The sequence below is a fragment of the Hylobates moloch genome, unplaced genomic scaffold, assembly GCF_009828535.3.
Source record: "Hylobates moloch isolate HMO894 unplaced genomic scaffold, HMol_V3 SCAFFOLD_4, whole genome shotgun sequence".
Lineage (NCBI taxonomy): Eukaryota > Metazoa > Chordata > Mammalia > Primates > Hylobatidae > Hylobates > Hylobates moloch.
Genome location: NW_026652279.1, coordinates 59,350,441 through 59,362,314, shown reverse-complemented (window position 1 = coordinate 59,362,314; position 11,874 = coordinate 59,350,441). Strand labels below are relative to the sequence as shown.

General features: G+C 36.3%; 1 protein-coding gene across 1 annotated transcript in view; it reads left to right on the top strand.

The window, feature by feature from the left end:
- Nucleotides 1-10,962: 10,962 nt before the first annotated feature.
- The window catches only part of ZPLD1 (zona pellucida like domain containing 1), a 43,425-nt gene continuing 42,513 nt past the window's right edge, over nt 10,963-11,874 (top strand). The window contains exon 1 of the mRNA XM_032149137.1: nt 10,963-11,002. Within this exon, the coding sequence (XP_032005028.1) occupies nt 10,963-11,002 (40 nt within the window). The remainder of the gene's footprint in view (nt 11,003-11,874) is intronic.

Genomic DNA, 11,874 nt, shown 5'->3' with positions numbered 1-11,874 from the left:
AAACTTTTCACTTTATTTGTAAGGACTCTATCAAAGAAATGCAAACTGAATTCATTTTCAATGGGTTCATAAATGCATTATGTTGCTGATTGGCTAACTCCTTCAGGCTTAAACTGCCATGTTGTAGCATCAGGGAGCATTGGAAGTTCTTGGAACTTCTTGGAAGTTCTGTTTTCAGATTCCAGCTCTGGAGTCATGGTGAGGAAAAAGAAAATATGCTTACCACTGACAAAAGACAACTAGAAATGGAATCTCAAGTATAGCAAAACCTTATTCCTCTTTCTCAGTAGTTCGTAGTCTCAAAAACTTGTTAGAATCACTGCGGAAGAAATTTGGGCATTCATATTTCTTAAAACTGCTCAGGTAATTCAATTTAGCAGTTAGGATGCAGACCATTATATTATCTTAACTCAAGGAACTCTCCTATAAACACAGAATATTAATCTTCCAATTTTATTTTGGCTCCATAATGATTTTTTAAAATATTTTTTCTCCAGTAAAATTTACCTTCTTATTTCCATTAAAAATTAAAATAAATTTGCATTTTCTAAGCATACATCAACTTTCAAAGAGTAGCTTTCTGACATTGTTACAGTACAAGAGGGACCTCGACTATGATTTCTCACCTAATGTTCATGAGTTAGGTGAGTCTCCTTCAAGTAGCAGAGAGATAACTAGAGATTTCAACGTGGAGTTTTTCAATGGTGGCATGCATACTCTTAAAAAGTCTTATTTTGTGCTGCTCAACTCTGTAATTGATTGGTTAACATGACCAGTAAGCAGTGTGCTAGCCAAGGAAAGGCCAGGAGTTTGCTTTTCCTGTAGCCCATTGTCTACTCTTCAGTTATAGATCACATACTCCATTCTAGGTAGCTGCTTTGGAAATGGGGGTTTTCTTACTAGAGTGCTACAGGAGAAACTGTGTACCAGTGCTAATTCATCCTTGTAAAAAGTAACCAAAGATGTCAGTCTTAATCCTTTGTTTACAAATAGTCATTAATTATCTGCTCTATGTAAGGGGATGGTTTTCTTTTATCCATCAGGAAACAGAAAGGAAACGATGGCTCAGTCTTTGTTCCCTATGAACATTAATTACAACATTGCATCAATGAGCAAAAGAGAAAACACTATTGTTATAAATTGTCCTCGTCTCTGCAGTCTCTTGAATATACATATTTTTTGCATTTCCTTTCTCTGCCATCCAGTTTTCCCTTTGTGAGAAAATTTCCTCTAGATACAAATTTCCTTCTAGGTACCTTCATATTTTTCTCCTTTCATTCAGAAATGAATGTCCTATATCTATTGCCTCTACTTCCTTACCATACTATATATTTATAACAAGCATCCTCCCAAGACACACACAAATGAAGAATCAATCAAACTCTATAATGTAACTTTGGGTCTTTACCTAGAACTTGGGAAACACGTTTTCTCTCAACATTGTTCTTGTGAGTGTTGTCTTGGAATGCTAATTTTCTCTTGCTTGCTACTTCTGTGAACCCAGTCAAAACTTGTCTGTGGGTGGGGAGATTCGGCCCATGGGTACCACGTTGCTGTCTTGTTCTAAACCAGTAGCTTTTAAACTTTTTGACTATGACTCACAGTAAGATATGTTACATAGTGATCTAATATGTACACACCTATAAATGCATACAAAACACACATACATTTTATGAATGCAGTACATACACAGTGCTCTCTAAGATGTTCCCTTCCATTCCAATACTTTCTATTTGCTCCTATACTATGCAATCCTATTCTATTTCATGAAAAATGCTGCTCTTGACTCATTAACCAAATATTCTAGCACATTATTCTTTGCAAATTATTGTTCTAATCTAAACCCATGATTTTCAGCAGGGCCTGTGGAACAGGGAATTAGTAAAACTCTCCAGGGCTGTGTAGGTAGTTTGAAAAATAGCTGGGTTTTTGTTGTTGTTGTTGTTGTTGTTCCATTACTTTGATTTCTTTTTAGTGACGAAAGCTAATTTATTTAGAAGTTCAAATATCACATACAGGAGGAAATTCGACTATTTTATGTTTTTCAAATACCTAATCCCTGCTCTTCTTCAAGCCTCATTTATATTTCATCTTCGTTTTATGGCACTGACCAAGGAATAGACCAAACTAAACAGCTATTGTCATTCAATTGGCAACTAGTTATGTATTTCTGGGTGACATCTTTTGTGTAAGTTTTTGGGTAGAGACAGTTTTGCCATGATGAATCTTGGTTTTCATACTATTTTAGATAGAACTTTTACCAAAATACTATGAAATGTATTATATATTATAATATACAGAAAAGGTGGGGGTCTTCATGCCTGTAAATGTTTATGTTCAAATTTGCCAAAAATCCTGATTTACTAGTTATAATGCAACATCATCTGCAATCTCAACCAAAATAATACACATCCTTCTGCTCACCTCCTCCCTGTCCCTGGTCCCAGCCTCACTAAAATAACTTTTCTTTTGACAGAGATCCATTGCTAGAACAGCTTACCTTGCCTACTGTGGCTCACAGCTATTTCTAGAGCTTGCCTGGTGTTTCAGATCCCAAAGAACATTTTGGTTATTGAGATAGGAGCTGAAAGTTGTGTAGCATTATGTCTTACATCCCCAACTTTGACTATGGTAGGGATATAATTTTCTTAGATTATGTCCATCTCATCCGAGACACAAAAGCGTGTTAGCTATCTTAAATAATAATTTTCCTTCCTTTCAATGCTTTCATTCTCCAATATCTTGACACCATTTACTTTGATCCTTTAAATAAGTTAGTCTTATTTTTATTTCTATGCGTTAAGCCTACTAGATGAAATATCCTTTGCAAAGTTCTATAACTTAGTTATAGTTATTTAGTCACTTAGATGATGTAGGTCCTTATTTTACAGATAGCAAGGGAGGTAAAGTGAGTTATTCAAGGTACCACAGAACAAATTATCTATAGGTCACCTGTTTTTAAATTTCTACTATGATAAATTTCAAATATACAAACATTGAAATAGTATAATTAGTATAACCTTTAACATTTTGACATATTTCCTACACACACACACACACACACACACACACACACACGAACATTTTTTAAAGAGCCGTTTCAAAACAGAAATACTGCCACTACTTAAAAGTTAGAATTGGGCCGGGTGCGGTGGCTCACGCCTGTAATCCCAGCACTTCGGGAGGCTGAGGCAGGTAGTTCACCTGAGGTCAGTAGTTCGAGACCAGCCTGGCCAACATAGTGAAATCCCGTCTCTACTAAAAATACAAAAATTAGCCAGGTGAGGTGGTGCATGCCCGTAATCCCAGCTAGGGTCAAGAGGCTGAGGCAGGAGAATCGCTTGAACCCGGGAGGCAGGGGTTGCAGTGAGCCAAGATCGTGCCACTGCACTCCAGCCTGGGAGACAAGAGTGAAACTCCGTCTCAAAAAAAAAAAAAAAAAATCGTAATTCATGCTTAATTCTTTCCTTTTAATTATTAATTTCCAATGTAAAGATTTGTATAATGGTTATCTTCATTTGTCTATGAGTGATTTTATGAAATCCATAAAATAGAAGCAATTAATATGGTGCTGATTGAAGTGTTTAAATTTAAGGGCTTAAATTTTAGGTTCTCTTAGATTTCAATAATGATGGTTAAGTAATAGTTTTGAATATATGTGCTACTTGATCGAACTGGCTAAAACTTTTGTGGATGTGATTTCATCATGTCCACAAATATCATATTTTGTGGATGCAGTTGTATTGTTCACAAGCAGCTAAGCTATAAATTTTAGAAATTATTTCAGGAGATGTTTTCAGTTGTCTTCTTTTATATTACTTATGGCAATAATGCAACTATCTAAGAAAAACATTTAGCCACTTGACATCAATTTCCAGATCTAAAGAGCAAAGGCAGCTCTGTTTGCTTCAACACCTTCGTGAGTGATGTCATGAAATTTAATATTACATCCTCCCAAACAGGTCAACAAATAATTTTAAAAAATCATGAATGTTAATGAGAACAGGGTTGAAAATGTGTTTTGGGCAGAATAAAGTACTATTATAAATTACCAGCAGTCTATTTTATTTCGTGATTATTGCTTCCTAAAGGCCATTGAGAAACAAAAATGTAGACTGAAAAAGAAATAAAATAAAAGTATACCACCAATAGCGACTTATTTTTTTCATGTAATTTTAATTTTACCATTTTTGTCTGGAAGGAAGGACAAAATCATCCCAAAGCAGAAGGGCTAGTGTTTTTCTTTAGCAACAGGGAGATTAGGCTGTAAGATCTCTTGCTGATTTTATCTCTTATACAATGACCAGAGGTAGATATGAGGGTTTTGGGGACACATCACTTGCCACCTCTTCAATTGTCATGGATAAAGCAGGAAGACAATGGAAGATCTCTAAATCCTTTTGGAATAGTAAAGCCTACATTCTAATAAAGGAGGTGATATTTGAAGGCAGGTCCCAGGGATGTATTACTACTTTATCCCTCAGTTGTTAAAACATCATAGTTTCATAGGTACTTTATCTCTAGGGCAATACTTCATTTCACATATGAAGTACTTGGCAGTAAGGCCTGGCATGTGACATCACCAAGAGCACACACACAATTAGTGACAGAATGAGAACCAGAGCCCAAGCCTATATTTATATTTATTCAAGGGTGTGCCCTAGTATGTGGCATAAATGACATGTCACATGAAATACACAGACAACATGAAAATACAAATATCTCGGTGAGCCTCCAGAAGTTGTTGGCAGGCTCAGCCCACTACTTGTGGAGGTAAAGCACTTTTTTCTTTTTTTTAAAATTTTATTATTATTATACTTTAAGTTTTAGGGTACATGTGCACAATGTGCAGGTTTGTTACATATGTATACATGTGCCATGTTGGTGTGCTGCACCTATTAACTCGTCATTTAGCATTATGTATATCTCCTAATGCTGTCCCTCCCCCCAAAACTTTCACTACCCTTAGATCATAAAGATAGTTTCCCATATTAACTTCTGCAAGTTTTACTGTTTTTAATGCAATTATTATAAAGCTGAAGTGCTTCCCTTTGATTAAAAAGTTTTTGAGGAAGAAACAGATATTCTTTTTTTTTTTTTTTTTTTTGAGACAGAGTCTCGCTCTGTCACCCAGGCTGGAGTTCAGTGGCGCAATCTCGGCTCACTGCAAGTTCCGCCTCTGGGTTCACGCCATTCTCCTGCCCCAGCCTCTCCGAGTAGCTGGGACTACAGGCGCCTGCCACCACGCCCGGCTAATTTTTTATATTTTTTAGTAGAGACGGGGTTTCACCGTGGTCTCGATCTCCTGACCTCGTGATTCGCCCGCCTCGGCCTCCCAAAGTGCTGGGATTACAAGCGTGAGCCACCGCGCCCGGCCAGAAACAGATATTCTATGCAATTAGTAAAGTCACATCAAACTGGCATTTTTATTAACAAACTCAACTATATATTCTCAGAAAAAAAGAGGGACGTGCAATTAATAAAAATAGTATGTGTAGTCTTTCTGTTGTTTCGGTCCATGAATTTATTTATGACCCTGTATAAATATGAGAGACAATTTCAAACTGATTTTCTTCCACTGGTTTTAGTTCCCATATAACTCTCTTAGTGTGAGCATCTCACCTTGTAGTCTATGATTTTACAGTTTAAAGATGTGAATCTTACATCTAACATGGCTTCTGAAGCAAAACAACCACTTTTTTTGTGTGTTCACTATGATGTTTTTGATCTCCTACATTGAATTATTTAAAAATATATTCTAAAGTTTTAAGAATTAATATTCAAATAAAATAGCTAGGCCCAAATCTAGTCATTCCTCAAGATTTTAAGTTCGAATTCTGACTTAAATTCTGACTTAAAAAAATTCAATAATAATTTTTAATTTTAATTTTTAAGTGGCCTTTGAAAAATGTTTCATCTTATATGCGAAAGCATTTGATTGATGTACTGAAAAGGAAATAAAATATACTACATTTTTAGTAGGGGCAGTTTCATATGTTTACCAGAGTTTAATTATCTGCTATTAAAAAATCTCAAGCATTTAACTAATGCTTAAAAATTTAAAAAATGCATTTGTTTAATATTAGGTTTAAAAGGGAAGCACTTCAGCTCTATAACAATTGCATTAAGAACAGTAAAACTTGCAGAAGTTAATATGGGAAACTATCTTTATGATCTAGGGGTAGTGAAAGTTTTGGGGGGAGGGATAGCATTAGGATATATACTAATGCTAAATGACGAGTTAATGGGTGCAGCACACCAACATGGCACATGTATACATATGTAACAAACCTGCACATTGTGCACATATATATGTATATGTGTATATATATATATATATATATATACACACACATATATATACACACACATATATATAACATATATATGTATATATAACCTTGGTAGCATTTCAGTTTTACATAAGAAGTGTACGTTGTTTACTTGTTACACATTTTAAGTCATAATAAAAAGACTAACCAGTTACTTAAGTAGGTCAAATTCTTTAACACATTTGAACTGCTAAAAAAACCAACATGCATAGATTCTTTAACATTAAAACATTTATCTAATTGTTATTTTAAACATGTGCGTATACATGCCTGGGGTTAAGTGATACTTATCTACTTGAAACGCGTTTATCTTCTAAACTAACTGAAATTAGTCAAAGGTTTTGGCTGGGACTATGGCTAGATTCTTATTTGCAGCCATCATGCAACATAATCCTATTTATAGTCTATGTAAGGGCTTAATAAATTAGGGAAGTTCATGTCATTGTTGTTATAGCCCACACAACTCATCTAACTCATGTAATCTAAGTGTCTAACATCCCTTAGATGCAAATGACACATTACCCAATTCCCTCTGCAACCATGCAGCTTTTAATATTTGATTAAAACTTTGCATTTCTTGATTCTTAACATATTTGAATAACTTGTCAAGCCACTTTATTTCTGATTTAACAGAATCTTGCATTTTCTCCCATTCTTCTGGTCTGGTAGGACCATGGAATTCTTACAGATTTAAAATGTTATCTGAGGAGGGGGAATTTCTATATTACAAGAGACTAAAGGAATATAACAACCAAATGTAATACATCATCCTTTTCACTTAGTTGTATTATCCCCTTGGACTCTTTTTAGGGTTTACTGGATTGGGGGGGAAAGCTATATAATATATTTTTTATGAATTGAGAAAGTTTGACTATGACTTGATATTAGATGCAATTATGAATTAATTGTAACTTTCTTGAGCTTGATAATGCCATTGTGGTTATGTGGAGAAGGGCCTTATTCTTATGAGATGTGTGCAGGAATATGGATCAAAATGTCTAAATCTAACTTCCAAATGACTCAGTATCTACCACCATCACAACAGATAGATGGATGGATAGATAGATAGATGTATATGTGTTTGGATAAATACATAGGTAAAAAAGATGAGAAATACAGTATCTGATTGGAATCTCCATATCTCAAGGCTGTATTAGACTCTGTTATAGTCCTAGTTTCTGAGAATATAACTTGTGAGTCATTCTTGATTCCTTTTTCATACTCGCTCTGAACCTAGAATGCAACAAGTCCTGTTATTTCCTTTTCAAAATAATATTTTAAATATGTTTACTTTAATGCCCCCCTAGTATTATAACACTAGCACTCAATTCAAAGGTCTTCAATGATTTTCCATTCCACTTAGGAGAAAATGTGCAGCCCCACCCTGCTGCCTACAGGGAGACTTAACTTCTGGCCCTCTCCTCCTAGCTCAGGATGATGGACTTTCTTCCAAAAAAGTTTCACAAAGTATCGACCGTTTTGACATTTGAGGACCTATGGTCATGTGATGAATGTTACCTAGTTCACCTTGCTCCAGGCTTCATCTGACTAACTTGACTCAGTCCAATACTTTTCAACTATCGCATTTCTCAGAAAGTCTTTTCTTGACACCTGCCATCTAAATCAGGATCTACTGTGCTTTACTTTTCTTTCATAGCACTTGCCTAACTCATTTTGCAAACATTTTTTAATGTGCTTGGTTATTAATTTACTAACTCTCTCTGTCTTTAGTCTATAAGCTCTGTGTGGGTAAAGCTTATGTTTGTTTTGCTTACTACTAACTTCCCAAGACCTTGAGTCCAATGCTTAGAAACTGCTCACCAAAAATATGTGAAATAAATAAGTTAATTAATTAACAGAAATCTCAAAGACAGGAGTACTATAGGAAAAAGAGCTGCTTTATTCTTAGGAAAGGGTTGACAAAGATGTGAAATTATATTGCCATTATTCATTGTTGGTACCCATGAACATACTTTTGAATACTGGGGAGTGGGTTTATATTCAGGCAAAAGATACTGGCATTGTGTCCCTTGTGATTGATTCCTGTGCTGTGCCTTCTCATAAATACTTTGCCTATCATCTCTATTGAGAAAGAAATATTTTTATTCTGAAGTAATAATACCAATAGTCAAGTTTTAATTGGAGGGAAATGAGCAATTAACTAGTAAAATTATTATTTTATTGTCAATTTGTTATGATTACACTTCATGAAAGGAGGAAGGAAGTCAATATGCTAGCGTATCTTCAAAGCTGCTTCAGAAGAATAAAATGTGCAAATATCTTGAAAAGGAACCTGGTGAATTATTAAGGGAAAGCTTTTAAAGTGACTTAGTTCCACCTATCATTTCACTTACTCCCCCAAAACTAAGGTACTACAAAAAATGTTCTAAACACAACACTGTAGATCATTTAAATGCTGTAGATTACTTGAGAAAACCCTCAACAGAAAGACAAATGAGGAAGGCAGGCAAAGGGAAATAAATGAACAGTCACTTTGTGTCAGAGAAAATTGGAGTAGGTTTTTCTCTTAGGAGCAGCCTTTAGCATTCATATTTCCTTATGGTATACATCAGCATCTTAAGAGCCATAAAATTTCTGAATGTCTTCTTGATGGCTAAACATATTTCCTTCTTTGTTTGAGGCATTATTCTGAAGGTACCTGGTGTGTTTTTTTCTTTGGTTAGCAAGACAAGGACATTCTACATTAATGAATGTATATGTACATAATAGTGAATATTTCCAATGAAGGTCATATATTTTCATTTTTCTTTTAATGTATATGTTGACTCTAATGTCCAAGTGCAAGATAAAGAATATAGAGCTTCAGTCTAGACACCCCATCAGAAAACATGTTTCTTTATTAAGGAGTTGTGATCCTTAGCACTTTAAAACTAATGATTTAGGGCCGGGTGTGATGGCTCATGCCTGTAATCCCAGCACTTTGGGAGGCCAGGGTGTGTGGATCACCTGAGGTCAGGAGTTCGTGACCAGCCTGGCCAACATGGTGAAACCCTGTCTCTACTCAAAATACAAAAATTAGCTGGGCATGGTGGCGGGTGCCTGTAATCCCAGCTACTCAGTAGGCTGAGGCAGGAGAATCGCTTGAACCCAAGAGGCAGAGACTGCAGTGAGCCAAGATTGTGCCATTGCACTCCAGCCTGGGTGACAGGAATGAAACTCTGTCTCACAAACAAAAAACACTAATGATTTTGGAGGGCGAGTTAATATGTACTTTTCCTGGAGAGAAGACTGTGTAACATCATGATTCTTAACTGGGCAATACAGTTGCCTACCTGTGTGGCTTCAGTGCCTGTTTACCTAGGATCTATTAGGTGTCCAATGCTGGACTAGAGTTTCATCCTTTAACTTCAACTTTGATCCCCGTTAAAATACGCACATGTTTTTCTCCTTTTTCCTGAGAACTTTTAATGTTTCCAGTACTTTAAGCCTTAATGAACTGTTGTGATCTTTTCTGCAGAGCAGGTTTGAGTGAGTGATACAGAAGCACCAGGTATGAGGCCATGCCCCTGCAGGAACGGCAGCCTGTGGAGAGTAGCTGCTCAGTAAATGCAGTGGAGAGCCAAGAATGAGAGGATTGCGGCATCACGATGCCAAAGAACTCGTTTCATATTTTTGTGAATCTGTATGATAAAAAATTAGCTTTAGTTTAGTGGGGAAAAGTGCATAAATCTCAGATTGATGTTTAACATTTGAAGAGATGATATTTAGTTTGAATTTTCTATTTTTATTTCAAACTGTAACAACAGATCAGCCTATATCAAGGCAATGAAATTAAGGAAATTTAAAAGTTTGATAAATCGTTGAGCTCATTTGTCTCTGTAAAAGTTATTTCTTGAGAGCAGATAAAGGCACTTTCGAACATGTGCACTTTTTTTTTTTCAGGTCACAGGGGTGCTATTTAATAAATTACTTTTCTCAGGCACTAAGAGCCACCTTTATTCATCTGAAAAGGTTAATGCAGATTTTTAAAGTATCCAAGTTATTCCCAAAGAGTAATTTGTGCACTAGGAAAGTCTATTTTATTTGAAAAGTACCTAAATGGCAAGAAAAAAAAAAAAGCGAGTGAGGTATACATTATAGACACATAGATCTGGGTTGTTCATAATCAATGTTGCCCCCAGTAAGCTTCATTTATATGGATTAGTTATATATCTCTGACCACTTTATTTAAAACTTCAATATTTCTTCCCTTCCACCTTAGAACTTCCTACTATTCTTCTTGCTATTAAAATCCAAGCAGAGACATTGGTTGCTGCACTTAGATGTGGTGGAGAAGGTGAAAAATGCTTCTGCTCAGATTCTCTGTCAAGAGTTTGCTGGAGCCACAGTGGGGCAGCAAGCACCTTAGATTATTCCAGAGTAAACCACAGGAATCAGGTTCTACATTCTGAAAAGAAACTCCACTAAACCTTTATAACCAGATCAGAGCTAAAATACACACGTCTGGAATTGCACCTGTCTAAGATCTAGGGAGACTGAGCAGCCAGGATGATATGTTTCTGAGGAATGTGAAGGGTGTTAACATAAACCCCCAATCCCATACAATTCAATTTCAGAAAAGTATTTAGGAACTGTGCTAAAATAGCATCTCCAAGCTTGCTATGGCAAGATGATGCTCAGGTTTTCCATGTGCAGGGGAAATGATGAAGGTAAGGTTGAGGATGGGAAATTTGCAAGATAATATTTCATCAGTTTGTTTTAACTTGTAGTTGAACTATAAAGAACCTCCAGAAGGCTTGAAAATGTCGTAAGCCCTGCCAAGAGTATAGAGATTCAAAATGGGGATACTGCCTTTATAAGAGATATGGGTGTCCTTTTAAAATTCCTTGCCTAATGTGCCTTAATATTAAAACACAGATCAGCATAAATATCATTGTGACTCAAATAGAGATTCAACCAATTAGGGATGTCACTAGCCCATGAGACACTTTGTTTTGTAGCTTAGCTCTAGAGTACATGGCTAGTCCAAAGAAGTTCAGACCTAGACATTGTTTTCCTGCATTAGATGCCCTTGTGGAGGGTACGACCTGCACATCAATATGTGGTGGCCTTGAAACTAAGCTTTCAATGCCTTCTGTATGTCCAAACTATACTATTCTTTATGCACTTATACTTTGTAAAGTCTATGATCATCATCTTGATTTTTTTTTTTTTTTTTTTTTTTTTCTGAGACGGAGTCTTGCTCTGTAGCTCAGGCTGGAGTGCAGTGGCGCGATCTCAGCTCACCGTAAGCTCTGCCTCCTGGGTTCACCCCATTCTTCTGCCTCAGCCTCCCAAGTAGCTGGGACTACAGGCTCCCGCCACCACGCCTGGCTAATTTTTTGTATTTTTACTAGAGATGGTGTTTCACCGTATTAGCCAGGATGGTCTTGATCTCCTGACCTCATGATCCTCCCGCCTCGGCCTCCCAGAGTGCTGGGATTACAGGCGTGAGCCACGGCGCCCGGCCATTATCTTGATTTTTAAATGACAAATCTAGAGAATGGCTGAGAAGGGATTTATCTGAATCTATACCTGCTAA